Raw genomic sequence first — 20287 nt, 5'->3', positions numbered from 1 at the left:
TGCCATGGAAATAATGATAAAGCAAAAACAGGCTCGCGACATCTCTTCTGGGAAGAGAAAGGGGCATCCCCCACTAAGCTACGATGTCTATTTTGTACTCCATCAAGGCAGGATAAACTATTTTAACAGCTGATGTGGCAGCAGTACCCGATCCTTGGACGTACTTGGCTTTTATATAGATAGAGAATTGCATCAGCAGTAAGATATCTTCTGGAGCGTAGAAGGATCCCACCATTTTTCCAGAGATCTTGGCAACAGACTTGATGTAACTGTTCCATTTCAGATCAGGAGGAAAAGTCAATCCCAGAAGCTTGTCAAAACATGGAGTCTCCCCAAGACTAGAGCAATCCATTTCAATTGATGTCAGATGGGGATCAGAGCGTTGATGATGTAAAGATAGAAGCTTGGTATTAAATGCATTAAAAGTAACCAGCCACTTATTTCCCCATTGTACTACACGCTCAAGATCTGAGGAGAGAGAATCAGAGAGAACTTTGTCGGCCGTTGATGGGTTGCCATAGATGGTAGTGTCGTCAGTATAAATGTCAACAAGTATGTGTTTTGGGAGATCATTGACGTAGATCTGGAAGTGTTGGGCCCAATATGGACCCTTGAGGGACTCCATCATCAACCACTACTTTATTGGTAAATATTGACTGATTCATTTATTTAATAAGTGTATACATACATTTAGTAGGGGGATGTGGAGACTCTTTATACCAAGGTATTCTGAAGCGTTTCTATATTTACCAATATATAGTTTTTGTGACTTCATTTTCCACTCGTATTGTTTCCTATATAAGCTCCATTGAAATTTTTTGAGCTTTATATTATACCGATAAGTCTCCTCTTATAGATTTGAATTTACTCTCTTCTTCTAACTCTCCAAGTTATAAGCGTTACTGTTAAAAAAGAAAACGGGGAAGAAAATGTAAGAGAGGGAAAAGAAAAACTAATGACGAGGGCAGAAGTAGGAGAGATGAAAAAGACAGCGGCGAAGACAAAGTTGACAACCAGATGCACATGTAGAAGTAAACTAAAAAAGAACATGTAAGCACAAATGAAAACATGTAAGTACAGACTTAACACCTATAAAAATACAGAAAAGAAAGAACATGACTATTATAAGCATGAAAACATAAAAAAAATTAGTTACGTACATACACACGCATTCAAAAGAAAGTAAGATACAATTAGAACAGAGTGAAGGTACTCGTTGGTGCTTGTTTTATTTTTTATTTATTTTTTTGCTTTTGTTTTGATAGCAAAGTACGTCTGTTAAAATGTTAAGTGTCAGAATGCAATAGAGTATCATAATATTCAATTCGAATCAAACGTTAGTTGACTTAATTGGTGAAATAAGGTAATGGTTTATCAAGAGTGGTTAATTTAATTTCGTTTTACTTATATTTTTGTCTTCGATTGAACCATTCCGTGTGTTTCTGTTTTATTCTCTTTCTCTGTGTTTATGCTGGACGAGTCGTTGTGTATACGGACCGGGAAAATTGAATTTCGAGTAGATGAGCGTCACGTTGGACAATTTGTGTGGTGAAACCAAGTTGAAATAAATGAGGTCTCATGTTTATAGTGTTAAATTACACACTATATTACGCAGAATTATATATTATTTATTCACTTTACTTTTAAAAACAGTATCCTACGTACGCGTGTTTCGCTGCTATACAGCTCATCGGCGTAACTTGACTGTCTTAAGAATAGGTTATAGAGTAGTATAACTAAGTAGAAAACCCTGTGTATGTAGAATACAGTTTTAAAAAGTAAAATAAAAATAAATAAAATACATTTATTTGTTTAAGTCCTAAAACAATAGGGATAGTATTTTTCAGGGAAAACTAATTCTTTGATCTCATCGGTAGGAGATACTAATACCGAATATTTTATTACTGCTAAAAAACAAAAACAACAACAAAATACACGGAAGTATAGATATTTTAATCGAACTATAATTCCGAATACCATGTAATTAAAAATATTTTAGCGATATAAACTAATAAATTTCAGTAAAGTGAACACATTTATTTTAGAGACAGACATCTAAGCTTCATTAAAATTAGATTTCCACATCAAAATATAATGATTACGTGTGACTAATGAGAAATCCCGGTCGATGTGGACATAAAAATGAAATTATTATCACAAAAAATGAGTAATAATAAAAACGTATTTATTGCGTCCTCGAGCCGTGGAAGGGGGTATTTGCTTTACGTTACGGATGGGAATGGAAAAAGAACTGAAGATATTTTGAGCTATTTAACTGATTATTAATCTCTCTCTCACCCCACTCCACTGGTAAGGGATTCTCCTTCCTCGCGGTGACATCACCTCGTACGCATTGCCATTTGCATACAGCTGCTGATCTGGTCATACGCGTGTCCGTGCTCTGTTACACTTAGATCGAGGGGAAGTGGGATCTTACTTGAGGTTACGGATGAAAACAGAAAAACCTAACGATATTTTAGGCTATTTAACAGTGATTATTGATCGCTCTCTCCCCCCGCTCACTCCCCTGATCAGTGATTCTGAAGGAAGATTAAACGAAATTAACTTCCTCTGTATTAAACAGTTTTGCCTTGACACTAGTTCTTGTCAAATTATAAAATAACAGCAAACGGATTTCCGTTCGGTCTGAAACTATTGCAGGAAGAGTGCATACAGGAGCAAAAAGTTTAGTCAGAATTAAGTTGAAGTTGGGATTTGTGCTCACCGCCATCTTTTAATTGACCAAATCGATTTTCTTAAAACCCAGAACTAAAACTCGTTTCGCATCGATCATCCATTGAATTCAGTAGTCGCAAGTGAATAAATTGCAAATAGCACACAGAAACAAGGACGCTATCCAATCTACATATAAAAATACACATGTTCCCCATGTATACCAGTTTAAAATGGGAGCACTTACTTTTAACTTAGACATAAGTCAAGAAATTCATTTTGTTGTTTGATTATATCTTTAATTTCACCGTTTCGTTGTGGTTTTGTATACTCCATGTACTTGTCCTCCACCAAGGCAACACCGGCTCATACTTCCCGACTAGACTAAGATATAATGTTGATTGGGTTATGAGGAAGTTTCGCTCTATGTTGCGTGGCATCAACCGACACCGAAATTACCAGCGTCGAAACAAAAGAAAATTGTTTGAACGCGAACAAGATAATATCAAGTTGCACTGTGCCACAAAGCATTTAATCGAAAAACGAGCTGAAACAAGAAGTTTTTCTTTTAATTAATGCGTAAGTAAAATAAAAGAAATTAATGAAATCTTACATGACGATATTCACACCGGAAAACTGGGTGAACATATGTAATCCACAACCGACCATAAGTGCCCGTCTTATGGCGCTTGTTTTAAACATTCTTACGAACAACTTGATCCCTCCTCCTCCTCCTCCTAAAAGATGCAAGTGAACGAAAAGAAAATTTAAATAAATCGGTATAAAATAATTAAATAAAAATCAACAGCAATCAATAGCAAATAATAAACAATCGCCAATAATTCATTCATTTTTAAAAGTATTTTAGAGACAGCAAACTGAAAATTAAAATAAATCACACAAAAATATGTGGTTTGTTCCAAATATCAATTTTTGGTATTTATCATTTAAATAAACAATCGGCAATAATTCATTCATTTTTAAAAGTATTTTAGAGAAAGCAAACTGAAAATTAAAATAAATCACACAAAAATATGTGGTTTGTTCCAAATATCAATTTTTGGTATTTATCATTTAAATAAACAATCGGCAATAATTCATTCATTTTTAAAAGTATTTTAGAGAAAGCAAACTGAAAATTAAAATAAATCACACAAAAATATGTGGTTTGTTCCAAAGATTAAGTTTTGGTATTTATCATTTAAATAAACAATCGCCAATAATTCATTCATTTTTAAAAGTATTTTAGAGAAAGCAAAATGAAAATTAAAATAAATCACACAAAAATATGTGGTTTGTTCCAAAGATTAAGTTTTGGTATTTATCATTTAAATAAACAATCGCCAATAATTCATTCATTTTTAAAAGTATTTTAGAGACAGCAAACTGAAAATTAAAATAAATCACACAAAAATATGTGGTTTGTTCCAAATATCAATTTTTGGTATTTATCGTTTAAATAAACAATCGCCAATAATTCATTCATTTTTAAAAGTATTTTAGAGACAGCAAACTGAAAATTAAAATAAATCACACAAAAATATGTGGTTTGTTCCAAAGATTAAGTTTTGGTATTTATCATTTAAATAAACAATCGCCAATAATTCATTCATTTTTAAAAGTATTTTAGAGACAGCAAACTGAAAATTAAAATAAATCACACAAAAATATGTGGTTTGTTCCAAAGATCAATTTTTGGTATTTATCATTTAAGTAAACAATTGCCAATAATTCATTCATGTTTAAAAGTATTTTAGAGACAGCAAACTGAAAATTAAAATAAATCACACAAAAATATGTGGTTTGTTCCAAAGATCAATTTTTGGTATTTATCATTTAAATAAACAATCGCCAATAATTCATTCATTTTTACAAGTATTTTAGAGACAGCAAACTTAAAATTAATATAAATCACAGAAAAATGTGTGGTTTGTTTCAAAGCTTTATTTGCGGTATTTATAATTTAAATAAAAACCGCCAATTATTCATTCATTTTTAAAAGTATTTTAAAGGCAGGAAACTTAAAATTAAAATAAATTACAGAAAAATGTGTGGTCTGTTCAGTTTATAGAGAGAAACATTTGATAAGCAAATAATTTAATGAAATGGACCAGTCAACTAATTATCTGGTTCGTGAGATATAATCTCATTAGGTTATTGTCTTGGTATATACAAAGTCCATGATGAACCAGTTACAACAGACCATTTTGAAGAAAACATTCGTCGCGTTATTACTGAAATACCGCCTAATTTAATGCGTAGAATTTGTGAAAATTTGACCTCAAGATTATTCTATATACGCTATAGCCGCCAAGACGATATGCATAATATTGTACTAAATTATAAATGCTGAAAATTTATCTTTGAATAAACCACATATCTGTATAATGAAAATTAGTTTTCTGGTATTTATTTTAATTTAATGTTCATCGCCTTTCGAAGACATTTTATATAGTTTTTATCCGTTAATCTTTAAAATATGTTTCGAAAATAGAAATTGATTTGAACGAATCCTTTCTTTCCAATGAACATTTTTTCTCCCATTCATACACTAAAATCCAAGTATAATTAAGTAGAAATTTATTTTAATAAAAAGTAAAAAAAAAATCATTTAAAGTATAGTAATTAATGTATTCAGTCTTTTGCGGACTTTTACCTTCATCTTCATAGTTTTTGAGGTTTCTGAATTTTTTAGATGAGGATTTGTTATTCGTATTATTTGGATTCATCGTCATTGTGATTTTCACAACGTTTCGGTCGATGTAACCTCCGACCTTGTTCGGGAAGTTTTCTGTCGAACTCGGGAATTTGGACGGAATTTCGAACGGAACACTTTATTTACGGCACGGAGGTTGTATGCTCTTATTCCGTTAGCCATGACTGGATAGAGATCCTTATTAATTCGCAATTATATTTTTCGGTCGCCCACACTGAGGATTGAAGCTTCAACCTTCAGGAGAATATCAATTTTTACAATTGATTTTTCCAAATACTCTAACCAACTTGCAGACTAATTTTAGTAGACTTAAACCTATTTTATTTCTAGTTGTAAATATAACTATTTATTACTAATTCTTACTATATATTAACGTATCTCTCTCTTTCTCTCGCTTTCTCTCTCTCTCTTTCTCTCTCTCTCTCTCTCTCTCTATATATATATATATAAACGGGCCTTATTATCGGGCTTGAAACCGACGGTACCAATGACCTGTCTCAACTAACAACTTTCTGTACACAAAATATATATATATATATATATATATATATATATATATATATTGCTAAAAATTGAGACGTATATCTGCAGTTTCGATGTGCCTTCTCACCGAGTTGAAACGAGATTGTAGAACGAAGTCATAGGACCGTTAAGATCAACGCAGCAAGAAAGAATTCTTCAATATTGCAGGCGGTGTACTAGCATAACGTAACCCCAAAGGACGACGGTTCACTTTCCACCGCACCAACTGACGTGCTACATAAACATCATGTTCGAATCAAAGGAGTTGAAGCTAACCCACTGCCTAAACCAGAAGTGACTGGAAGGAAGTATAAAAGAAGTGACGTCATTTGGATTATAAATGCGCGTGGCAGGTGCACAACAAAATATAACACGGGTCGTGTTAGTGAAGTGATCATCCCGCAGTCTGTGAAAGTTAATGGGGTGCCTCGGCATGTTAAAGACCTTTGACCAGTAATACAGACGTACTTATCAAGTGACTGAAGTGATTCTGAGAATAGTGAGCGACTAATCAATCTGAATTCAAATCCACTTGACAGTGATTCAAAGACTACACACTAGTGAGAAGACGCATGGAGTAGGGCCCGCATTATTTCTATACGAAAACGTACCCGAAAAAGACGCCCTGATCATGAGATCAGTGGAGAGTGTAAGGAAAATCTAACTGACTAGTATGAGTGTCCTGTTCATTTGCTTAAGGAAAAAAGAGCTAAAATGGCTACGTCGCTTTTGTATTTAACAATCACGTACGAGTAGCACGAACTTTATGCAAATTATTTTATGCAAGATGCATAAAAGAAAGAAAAAAAAGGACGACCGGGGAGTTGATAGTGTGTAGTTAGGGTCTCAGACCGTAAATATCTGTAACAGAAAGATGAAACTCGCGAATGGATGAGTTCAATCATCATAGTAATGCAATTAGCAACTCCATCTAATCAAGTCGGGCGGAGTAACAAATAGGAGGCATTATTTTTTGGAATTCCCTTCGTATTAATGTTAAGAGAAAGATTTTGTCAAGTTTTTCAGAGAATCTCTCATTCACAGTAAATTCATCGTTGGTTGCTAAAGAGTAAAAGTGAAATAAGTGCTGTTTACAGGGACAACTCAGAAACACATAAAGGGTCAGTCAGTTAATTTGAGATTCCTTTCTACATGTAGAAAATTGCCCAGTTGAGAGTGAAGGAATTAGTATTTTTAGCCAATATTTCGATAAGGGTCGGCTTCAAAATGGTACTGATCTCTTGAAAATCCGTTTAAAAGGTTTAGACATACATGCATACACACATACATACATACATACATACATACATACATACATACATTTAAACAGACAGATGAGATTTATATTTAGATAAGCCCCAAACATATATAACGCCATCTTAAATTGTATGTTAATGTAAAAAAATGTTTCAAACTAGAAGCTATAACATTTTTCTAGATTTGATTTCTCTTATCTTTACGCGCTTTAAAACTAGCGACGATAAACTATTTTACATCAATAGACTCCGCTATTTCATTACAATATTGCATAAGTTTCAAGTATGAAAAATAGATATTCACCCGATTTTTCAATCGATTGCTGAACTTCTTTGAAATTATCTTCAATTTCTTTCAGTTCTTCTTCAACATATTTACTATTTCGAATTCTCATCAATGATCCTTTGGCATCATTTCTCCGAGATTGTTGGATAAACCAACGTGGAGACTCCGGAAGGAAAAGCATGGCAATGAATTGAATTAAAGCTAAAACAGCTCCTAAAGCCCACGTGTACCTGGAAATAAAAACACATAAATAGGATGCTACTGAATCAAGCAATACAAAGTTATTAATTTTATTATAAACATACCAAAGATAATAATTTAATATTTTTATAATTGAGTCTGTTTACATTTAAAAATGATAAACTTCACATGCCTACGCTGATATATCAGACACAAAAGATCACTTGGAATACGACATTCAGCGCTTTATTACTGAAATACAGCTTAATTTATGAGTAGAGTTCTGAAAATACGACCGTCATATTACGCCGTGTATGCGCGAGTCGCGGGGCCCATATGTCCGAAATTGTACTTAAATTATAATTATTCTTTAGAATTATTATTAGTCTTTAGAATAATTGTTGGTATTTATATGATAAAATATAGTCTGTTATTTATTTAAATTCAAATTTCGACACCCCTAAAAAACCGTTTACTATGATTTTATTAATTTAATGAAGGACGTAATAGAAGCGCGCAGAAATAGTTCGCACTTTTATTTCTAGCCTGCCTTTTCATCGTAATATAGATATATTTAGCGTGCAAATAAGTTAAATTATAAGTACGTCTCTTCTCAGAAAGCTGATATAACCATTGTACTGCAGATTATAAAACAAAGAATAGTATATTTGGCTACTCGCTTTTAAGTTTTCTTTTTTCAGTGGATCGCTTATCTGAAGTGCGAAAAAAATATAATCTTACGGTAGCACTTACCCTGTACTGATGTGGTTTCCAGTCGAATAAACAATAAAGGCAATTGAATAAATGCTATCTTTTTAGTATAATGTTAAAAATACTTCAATGTGATTAAATGCCCAGTCTTCGCTATTGCCTACTTTCTGATATCTACCTAATTCACACCTGCGTCACCAGTTTCTACTTTGGCTTCTTTCCTCTAAGTTAAGCTTCTACAATGCTTGTTTCTTATGCTTGCAGTATGGCTTCTGCTTTTTCTTTTTTCTTTTTTTTTTGTCTACATGTTGTCCTTTCTAGTGTTTGTCGATGTCCTGCCTTCCCAGCCACAGTTTTTCTACCGTCACCTGTTTTAGTCGATCAAGTCATGGCCATATCTACATATCTTATTAAGGCCGATCACTCATACGCCGTGATTAAACCATATCAAATAATATCGAATTCAACAGTCTTAACATTTTTCATTAAAATTGATCAAATCTAGTTGTTATTCGCGATTACTTGAATAACAGAATTGCAAAATGGTAACTTACTGACGCACGTTTTTTGTCACATTATTAAAACAGAATTAAAGAAGATATAGATTATTTTACTAAAAACAAAATAAGTTGGCAAGTCCATACTTAGTTTTTCTTTCGGTCAAAATTTCGTGGCATTTATAAACAATTACAATTAAGCATTTTTCTATTTTTTTTCTATTTTACAAGCAAGTATTTTATATATTTATAGTAAATTTTGAAAGTAATAAATTGTAATATTATGTCAAAACCCCTCGACGTTAATACCACCGACTAACCGAAAAAGCGGCAAAATTCCACTCTTACACTATTGAGATCTTTAGTTGGTTCCCCCGAACTTGCTAGATTATCGAATGCAATCACAGTTTTCTATTTCTCTCACTGTACTAATCCATTAAAGTTCAAATGTATGTGAACAAACATCTCGCTGCTCAACTCCTAATATAGTGTCCCTGTAGGTTTGGTTCCATACAGTAGCTCCGTATATTTAACTAGCATTGTGCCTTGTTTAGAGTAAATTTCAGTTGCCAAAACTCGAGCCGTAAGTATAACCACTACTGAGACGTTTCTGCTTCATGTAGCCGTAGTTTCTTCAATGTGAGCCGGTAACGTCTTACTTACAGATAGTCAACTTGAACATAAGTATTTTGCTCTGATTTTGTTTACCTAAATGAACCTAATTCTATTTAAAATATTAAAAACAATTTAATTGCCTTCTGTAATCTACATTATTTACTTATATAAAATCTATAAAAGAAAGGCACGCTAACAGTGTTTATTCTTACTTAACCTTATCATGCTATATTATGATTGTTTTCTTAATTTTAAACATCAAAGACATTCCACTGTTAACCAGGGAACGGGGGTTTGTCTGGTAAACACTGAAGCTTACATCATGCTTATGGTTCCCAAATTCACCCTCTGGCATATGCTCTGGTATATGTTAACAAGGTTAATATCTTGAAGGAAGCAGGAAAGGACAAATGTACACATTCGAGACGATTCAACAGGATTCTAGAAAATGCCTTTCCTGTCCAATTTGTTGGAGAGCTGCCGCAATAGTTACATAATTCACCCATCTTTCTTTTTGAATCGGAAAAGTCTGAGCCCCACGACGATGTTCACTCTACACAGGTCTGAACGCTTTTTTCTTAGAACTGCTATCCTACGGAACACTGTTCTGCTGGCTTGCTTCTTGACCGACTACAATATCGTTGACTTCAAGTCCAATGTAAACAAGTTCGGAAACGTATGCAGATGGTCACTCTACACAGGTCTAAACGCTTCTACCCACTCCCATCAGCGCACCTCAAAATCACATAGCTAGTCGAGTTTTTTTTTCTTGTGACAGTTTAGCAAGGAGAAACATAGATTGGAGTTCAATCGAGCATTTTCTATGAAAATAAAGATAGAGCACAGAGAGAGGCTCGCAAAGTCTTTTTCTGTGCGAAAGAGGTTGCAAGGAAAGAGGAAAGGGCATCAGGTTCTGAAGCCGCTTTTAAACTCTATCGAAGTTGGCTAGGGAGCGCTGAGTAGTTCCTGTCCAGATTTGGCAGCAGTACTTTATTTTAGGATGTATCTTGCTCTTATAGAGATAGAGGCTTGCATTGGCAGTGAGATACCTACTAGAGTGGTAGAGGGATCGAACTGTTTTTCTAGTAATCTTGGCAACCGATTTGATGTATGTGTTCCAGTTCAAATAAGGAGTGAAGGTCAGCCCCAGAAGCTCGTCAAGACATGAAGCTTCCTTAAGACGAGAGCCATTAAATTCAGTTAGGGCGTGATGGGGGTCAGTGCGATTATAATGAAAGGAGAGAAGCATGTTTTTTCGAGGCATTAAAATTAATCAGTCACCTTTTTTTCCTATTGCATCACGTTTACTTTTTTGTTTTTAGACGCAATTTTCTATTTGCAATCTTATTAAAAAAATGATTGACTGCATTTCACGACATTTTACATTCATCTTGTTTTATTTGCCGCCAACCACTCTCCCATCATCTCGCTTACTGTCTTTTCATAACGTCTTTTAGTGCAGTCTATTCATTGATCTGCAAATCAATCTATATCAAACTATGCGCTCTGATAATCCTGAAAGATCATCTCACACTTAGTCTTTCAAATACAGCTACACACAACTAGCTTACACGACACGACGACACCAATTCTTAAAAAAAAAATGTCCCATCTGAATTGTAACTTACTCTTCTCCGTAACAACGCACGTTTCAAAAGTCCAATTAGAATCGTGTTTTAATTTCAGGACGAACTTCTCTATTTAACGATGACGATTTTCTAAAGTTCCACTTGCAACTTTACATTTCTGAAGTTCCACTTGCAACTTTACATTTCTGCTTAAATTAGCTTGTAACCTTATTAAAAATAATTAATAGCATGTTTACATTTAACATTCCCCTTGTTCTGTTCGTTGCAACCATTCACCCGTCCTCCCGCCTACGGTATTTTATAACGTCTTTTCAGAGCAGCAAATTAATTGATATAAAAATCAATGAATATCGACTACACTATATACTGTTGAGTTGGCAGATATTAATTGTCTTAATATAAACCCGAAATATCTATAACCTTTATCAGAAAGTATTTATCCGTATTTTTGTGGGTAGACGGTAACACAAGATCAGTCCTGTTAAATTTGAGTAGAGCTAGATTATTTCAAAAGACGGTTCATTATGAAATTATTCACATTGAGTTTTATAACGACAATCTTATAGTCAGCCAGAAATCAGACATACTGTATTTCATTCCACACACGGAACAAAACTCCTAATAAAATTTCCGTTTGTTTGAGTTACAGATAGAGAGTGCGGGAAGTTGGCGGTTTTGCAACTATCCCTTTATTTGTTTCTAACAATCTCAGTGATTTGATTGGCAAATGAATATATATTATTATCCAAAAGAAGTTACTGGTGAAGGAAAGTACTGGTGAAGTGACTCTTACTGAAAAAATTACACAATAGAATATGTAGTCTATTAGGTCGATTTGAATTTTTCATGTAAAGAACGTCAACTGGAATGTCACGTAAATGATCTACTAGTCATAATAGAATATCAATTTTTCAAATATAATGCATATATATATATATATATATATATATATATATATATATATATATATATATATATATATATATAGTGTTCTGGTTTAAACAGTTACATTTACACTGAAGATTTTACAAAGATGAAACATATATGTCTGTGTGGATAATAAATAAATATTTATTATCGAATAATTGTATATATATAATTATTTTTTTACTATAATAATGAAATAATTAAATATATATATATATATATGTGTGTGTGTGTGTGTGTGTGTGTGTGTGTGTTTATATGTAGTCCGTGGAGTGATATGTACAGATTACGTAATGCATAATACATCTTTTCAACATCTACTTTGAAAGAATGCATACAGTTTTGTAATACTTGCCTCCACCCGTTGTTCCGATCATAACTGAAGAGAGCCGATATGACTATCCCAATTAAAATGCCGATGGTCAAGAATGGCTGACTTACTCCAATCAGACGGCCACGTAAATTGCTAGGAGAACATTCAGCCACGTACACAGCTGTATTAGCAGAAGCACTTCCTGTAAAGTAAAACAAAAATCTTTTGTATTCATAGCAGGAGTATGACATATATATATACACAAACACGAATATATATGTAGTATTACGGCCTTACTTGAAAGAATTATGACACCTTTATTCATCAAAATATAATCATATCTTTATTGTGGGTTTTGGGGTGAGTGATGATATGTCCGATGAGTGAAGAGGGATAGCGGGTTGGTAGAATAAAGAAACAAACACAGCAATTCGGCGACTCCCTCACGGTTACTGCTCGCCAAAACCCAAAAAACAACTCAAAAATCAATTCAGGCCGTTGTCGTGTAATCTGCTGTGACTTTCGACATCTGACATTTCTCTCGTATGACAATAGAGTCTGAGCTCTTATCCGATACAGCTGAACTTTTCATCGATTTGTTAAAAATTTCTATTATTATTTTTGTTTGATATCCGATTGTCGTCAGTTTCATTCGTCTCTATCTTATCCAAAGGACCTTTTGAAATTTCAAGTATTATTGTTGTGTGACGTTGAACGATGTTCGCTGCATTTTCGGAATTTTCGGTACACACAACGTTAATTATTTGACGCACACATATACACATATATGCAAACAATAATATAGATCACATGCATTTATATAACATAAAGTAAAACATAGAATTTATACAACTGAACGGAAATATGCTCATACTACAAAGAAAAAAGTCAAAAATAAAAGACAAGTTCTGTATTCAGAATGAGACAGATTTTGTAAAACAAAATATGTCGATAAAGAACGCTGATAACCATACTGACTTTCCTTTATATATAAGACATATAATATCTATATAGTACACATATATTTAATATACAGTAGTAGCTATACTTAACTGGTGGAAGTGTTTTAAATATTTTTGTTCCACGTTATTTCGCCTGCCAAAACAAAAATGGTTTTCTTGTGATGCTAAACCAAATGTCATCACAATTCTAAAAAATAATCTACTGACCAATGATCTCTTTAAAAAAGAGTCGTTGATAGTTTTTCTCTGTTTTCATGATTCATGTTATGTCGGATGAAAACGTGATGAACGATCAAATACGTTATCTTTATGAAGTATGGATGAAAACACGTTTTTATGGGTATAACAGTTAGATATTGAAAAGCAATCCGGGGGAAAAATATTCGATGGGTTGCACATACGCAAATAGATTTTCCACCACTGTCTAACAAAATGTAAAATTTGATTCAGAAATATATTACAGGACATGGGTCAAAGTAAGCTACAATAGACAAATGAAGTATTAAAAATTCTAATATGAAAATAATGTTTTTATAAATAAAATCGTCACAATGAAAAAATCACTCAGTCGACTATTTTCTTCACCGCCCGAACACCGCCTAAACATGGATAATCCTACCCGCCTTTTAAAAACGTTAAAACACCAGTAACAATTTATATTCAAAAGCTAATTTGTCGATGTGAAATAAAAGGAATATATATTTTTATAGATCAACTATGTTGTTGTTTTACTCGCTGTCAGTTTATATACAGCGACAAAAGTAGATGTTAACACATATAGATTGGATAAACATATTTTGAACAATCAGCAAATACATAGCAACACATCCTCCACATTAATTGAAAGAGAGATCTGCATTTGAAATTATTTTTTGCGCATTTTTGCACGAATCCACCACTAAAGAATTAAGATGATTTTTATCCTATTTTATAAAGTTTAATATAATTTTAATCGACAACTTTTCTTTAGTTACAGATTCGGCCATTATAGGTTATTTTGAGTTTAGCTTAGTTTGGAAATGAATCATGAAAGGACTGACATCCGAGCAACGGTTGCAAATTGTCTACATTTATTGTGAAAATCTCTTTCGAAAGATTTGATAATTAATCATTTCACGAAATGGACCTATTAATTGGCTATCTCATTTGTGAAATTTAACCTCAGCTTAATTTAATACTTACAGTTTGTGAAAAGTCATGTATTTTTTCTTTCTAAGGTAAAATTTCAGGGGGGGTCTGATGAATAAATGCACAAGTAATTGGACGATTCCAAATTTTTCCCCGATTCCGATACAATTGCCGATTCCGTATTAAATTTCCGATTTCGATATAACTCCTGATTCCGATTCTTTTAAAATTAATAAATGTTTAATTAGATATTTTATTTCTTTTTTTGTAAATATTAAAATTTCCAGGTAATTTTAGCGTATATTTTTTCTCAAATGCTTTCCTTGTAATTTATTGAAAATTGTTAGACAAAAAAAAATTACTTTGATGTTAAAATAAAGTCAGATTGTATCAGTTCGTTGTTAGTGTATAACATGCTACTTGAAATTTTTCATAATCAGTGAAATAGTCAATGATTGTTATTATTAAAAAAACTATTTTTAACATGGAAGGGTGTGGGCTTCATTAACTATCCTATGCCTTCTCTCTATGAATGAAGTAAACATTTTATTTTAATTATAAAAATTTGGTGGTTTATAAAATTGATTTACTTTGCTGTAAACAAAACAAAAACGAGATGCAAATAATAATAATAATAATAATAATAATAATAATAATAATAATAATAATGACAAATTTTAGAATAACACTGTCAGCTAAATCCCCATTCCACAAAGAAATATTACCTTTATAGGTGATTACGTGTGAAATCCTTAAAAAACTTGATGGAAATAAAAGCAATCATTTTAATATTTAGAGTGGGAGATAAATTTTATATATACATTTAAAATATAATAACCGATAATTCGCTTTTTGGACACCAGATTTTAATCCACCATTTTTGTTTGCCAAAACGTACGTTAGGCGCCAAATTAAATTTCGGCATAAAAACAAATTTCCACGAAAAAGAATTATTTGTTCATTTTTATTTAGCGAATAAGCATAACATTACATATGAAAACCCACGTTTATCATTTTTAAATCCAACAATCGAGTTGAAGTTGATGTTTTGCTCCTAAAACAAAAATTAACTCTTTTGATAAATCTCTGTATGACATACCGAGAAAATATTTAAAATAAAAATAAAAAAATAAAGTTTATTATTACAAGAATCTGTATACGTGTATCTAGCCAATAAACATAAAATTACGGAGCAACATCCACGTTTATTATATTAAAAAATCCAAGTATATTTCACTCCACCAAAAAAAACGATTCTCCATTTTTAGGCGATTACATGCAAACACCCCAAATCATTTAGTGGTAAAAATAATGCAATAAGACACACACAAAAAGTTTTGTATATAACTTCAACGCAAAATGATCACACCTTATTTATCTGACAATGTTCTAATGATATGTAACAAACTTTATTCGTTTAAAATTTTCGGAATGTTAATGTTTCAAATCAAAATTCAGTATAAAATATGTGATTGTTAAAAGTCATAAAAGTCACGTGACTTTTCATACTATTTCACCTAATTATGGGTGGTAATATGAAAAATAAAGCAGTTACATATGATTTTATGATTTTTTTTGCTGATCGAACGTAGAATTAGTTTTAAAATTACTTAACTCCTTAAAAAGTTAGAATGTGCCGAAAATGGGATCAGTTTACATTATATTTATATGTGCACTTGAACCCCTATTCTAAATTCTAAAATAACTTTTCAGTGTATTCACACATGAAAAAACAGAATCTCACATGTTTGGGGGGTATTTTAAATGTAAATTAAAATATTAAAAAAATATTTGGTCTTTATATATTCTATCCAAAGTTTTGATAAAATTGTAATATTTTCATTTATATTTCTCACACATGCCAAAATCAAACAAAATATAAGGAAACCTGAAGTATTTCACAGGATGTGGTAATAAAACAACACCAATGACAAAGTTACGAAAGAAATAAATGTCTAAACATTTTAAATGTTTTGATATTAAAGTGTAAAGTCTCTAATAAGCACCACATGGCCGTTTATCAAATTGGCGAGAAAAGCATTAAAAAATCTGTGATATTGAATAGCAAGTGAACCGTAAACATTTATTTTGCTTACCATAAGAATTAATAAAAACAAATTAAATAAGGCTTGCAGAGTCATGCTACGTCTGGGAATGGGATACATTTTCTGTGACGTTTTCTTCGTCAAATATGCTTGGAATAACAATTGCCACCGTCGTAAAGGATTTCTAGCCATTACTTTTGTAGTCATCTTGTCTATCCTGTTTTCAACTTGACACATTTCGACTCATTTCTTTTTAATTCTTTCCCAATTTGTCATTTCCATTTCAGAAATCACAACAATGCCACAATTGTACTATTAACTACCCTGCTTAAAATATTCAAAATGTTTTTAATTGAAATTAATTTCATGACAACAGGAGATCATAAGTGATTAAAAAAACATAATCAGTATTCCACGTCTATCTATCTATCTATCTATCTCTCTCTATATATATACTAGCAAAAGTACCCGTCGTTGACTGGGTTCAAAAACAGTCTACAGAAAATGGTCTCTGATTTATGAAAGTATGATAGGTTATGAAAAGGAAGAGCTGTCAAGAGATAGCTTCGAATTTGCGGGTATCAAAACTAAAGCAAAATATGATGAAAGTAAAAATAAAATTGATAAACCCCATAATTTATTATACCATACCTGTTCACGCTGAAACACTTATCACAATATTCTGTGGATCTATATTAAAAAAAAAACCTTGTTAAACTTTGTGACATATTTCCATTCTATGGAGGTCAGGCGCGAACCAACACCCCATAATTTTATTATACCATATTTCTTCAAACTGAAACATAATTATCAAAGTATACTTACGCAGATAGATATGAAAAGTCTTTATTCAAGTTTGTGCCTATTTCCATTCTATGGCGGCCAGGCGCGAACACAGACCCCCACAATTTTATTATTTAAGTTAAAACATACTTATCAAAGTATTCTTATGTACATCTATATTAAAAAACACTTGTAAACGCGTGTTTTTTTTAATTTTTAATTTTTTTATTTCCATACTTTGTTGACCAGACGCGAACGCAGACCCCCATAATTTTAATGAACCACTGTCCTGCCAGATCAAACAGACTCATTCCTGTGTCTCGATACATCTTCTATAATTATATCTAATCAGTTTTTTTTTTAAAATAGCCAACCATATAGGAGCCTATTCGTGACCACACACACACACACACACACACACACACACACACACACACAGACGTTCAGCTTTATATTATAGATTACATAAAAATACGCTTGTCTCGGCATCTGCTTTCAGTCACCCTGTACATACACTTAACTTGCGACTGGTCTTTTACCTTGTCGACTCAGAAGTATGGTTAGAGATTGCGCACCTCCTGCCACAAAACTTTCACGCGAAGGCACCCCTTTGAGGGTGTCCATTGTCTGTCAAAGACTGAAGGAACCTGTTATATCACATAAACTACTTTGAGTAAATAAAAAATATTATTTTAATATGCAAACATTGTGCCCAACTTGATTGCTATTTGCTTTTGTCGTATTTTCTTTATTTTTATTATAGGAAGAGGGGTTCTCCGTATAATCTCGTCACTTGCCTCTCCTATTAATTCGCGAACCCGTACTAAATCATGGATTTATCAAAAAGGTTAGTTTATTTTAGAATCAAAAACATCAACTTCAGCTTTGCTGCATAAGTTGGATTTTTTTAAATAATTAACATGTTTTTCATATAAAGTTTATGTTTATTGGCTAGAAAAATGTATAAAGATTATTATGAAAATAAATTTTATTCATTTTTATTCATTAGAAAAAATTATTTTCCGGTACGCAATACAGAGATTTGTTCCAAAAGTTAATTTTGTTTTAGAAGCAAAATATCGACTTTAGCTCCCTTATTGGATTTAAAAAAATAATAAACGTGTTTTTCATACGTAATTTTATGGTAATTGGCTAGATAAATGTATAATGATTCTTTTGAAAATAAACTTTATTCATTTATATTCATTAGAAAAATATTTTCCCGGTATGCCACCCAGAGATTTATTAAAATGTTATTTATTGGGGGTATTATTATTATTATTATTATTATTATTATTATTATTATTATTATTATTATTTACTTACTAGGAGTAGGCACACTAGCCATCAAAGATTACTCCTTAAAAAAACTTGTGTTCTCTGGGATCTGAGTGACATTAAGTCTCCCCAGATTTCCAGTACTCTCCACCTCTTTTGATAATCTTGCAAAAGAATTTGCGTTATCGTAATATTCGCTTACCATTGATTCTTTGTTGGTTGCAACCATTGGTCTTCACTGGGATTTGAGTGGCAATAAGCTTCCCCAAGGTTCCAGTTCTCTTTGCATTCATCCAGAGGAGGTCTGCCTAGTGCGTTCTCTTCTCGATCTTTCCATCCTCCTTGACTCTCATAATGTTGTATGATGTCCATTTATGGTTATTAAAAAAAAACTATGGGGCGGAAATTTTCAATTATTATTATTATTATTATTATTATTATTATTATTATTATTATTATTATTATTATTAATAATTTTATTATTATTATTATTATTGAATAAATTTAATACATAGACAATTAATATCTATTTAAAGCATAATTAGACAATTAATTTCATAAATACATTATAATAAAATTTATTTCATCTGATATTTAATACGCTCTCTCTATAAATGTTGTATTGGTAGCCATAGGGATTAACTATGCTTCGTTTATAAACGAATAGACAGTAAAGTTCACAATTATCATAAATACATTTTTTTAAATAATTTATTGTACTTTTTAAAGGGGGGTTTAATTTCCAACATAAATCGACTGTAAAATACTCCCGGATGTCGGTTAATCAGACGAACAGGAGACTAAAATCCGCAGCAAATAGTGTCAGACGAAAAATTATTTTATTTTTGTAAAAAAACAATGGAATTGACAAATATTTCATCAAGTAATATATTTTCATAATTCTAAAAACACATTCAAAACAGTAAAATAATAGCATTTTATTTATTATTTTATACACAAACGAATTCAGTTTAATGCGAATATCTTTATCTTACATAGTTTGCAGCGGACTTCGAGTCGCCTGTTTTTCTGATTCACCACCTTCCTCGTCACTGGTCTTCTTTTTAAAATTAATTATAATGTGCATTTTAATGTATTAAATAAAAAAAAATCAGTTTTATATCATACTTACCAATTCCACATCCGATAAGTAATCGTCCGATGAACAGCGTCTCTCTGTTGAAAGCCGAGCCAGTGACGATATACCCTAGCATATAAAAACTTGAAGCCATCAGTAAACCTTTTTTACGTCCGTATTGATCACTGAAAAGGGCTCCGATTAAACTAAAGACAGACGCACCAACCATCGGTCCGGCCATGATAAGTTGCTTCCATACTTGAGTAAGGTGCAAATAATCTATATCTTTGGCAAGCAAAATGGCCCCTGATGATGCACCCATGTCATAACCTTGGTTAATTAACGAGAACTGCGCAAAAACTGTCAATGTATACATTAGCCATGGGCGTTTGATACCATTTTCATTTTGTTGTACAGGATTCATTCTTGTTTTGTTAAATATTTCATACGCAGAAGTATAGAACTGGCGAAACAAAGAAAACAGATATAAATGACTAAATTCAAAACTTTACATAACAAATTCATCGCATGATCGATTCCAATGAAACCAATATGTGTCGCTGAACATCTTTTTTTTCTGTTTCTTTTTTTTCAGTTGAATAAAGAACCATTATGCCAATCAGGGTAAATAAAGCAGTATTGAATATATATGCGTCTTATCCCGTCTCAAATTTCTCCCTCTTTCTCACCGCTGCCAAATATGTTCCCATCCCCTCCTGTTACAATTG

General features: G+C 32.1%; 1 protein-coding gene across 1 annotated transcript in view; it reads right to left on the bottom strand.

The window, feature by feature from the left end:
• LOC145243694 (proton myo-inositol cotransporter-like) overlaps window positions 1–19983 on the bottom strand; it is a 59548-nt gene extending 39565 nt beyond the window's left edge. The window contains exons 1-4 of the mRNA XM_080106752.1: window positions 19614–19983; window positions 12328–12487; window positions 7472–7683; window positions 3287–3407 (exon numbers count right to left, since the gene is read on the bottom strand). Of these exons, the coding sequence (XP_079962878.1) occupies window positions 3287–3407; window positions 7472–7683; window positions 12328–12487; window positions 19614–19983 (863 nt within the window). The remainder of the gene's footprint in view (window positions 1–3286; window positions 3408–7471; window positions 7684–12327; window positions 12488–19613) is intronic.
• Between the last annotated feature and the right edge of the window lie 304 nt (window positions 19984–20287).

Source organism: Euprymna scolopes, chromosome 22 (assembly GCF_053919585.1).
Source record: "Euprymna scolopes isolate OS-2025 chromosome 22, ASM5391958v1, whole genome shotgun sequence".
In the NCBI taxonomy this organism is placed as follows: domain Eukaryota; kingdom Metazoa; phylum Mollusca; class Cephalopoda; order Sepiida; family Sepiolidae; genus Euprymna; species Euprymna scolopes.
Note: the sequence above shows the minus strand (reverse complement) of the source record. Positions and strands in the feature narration are given on the sequence as shown.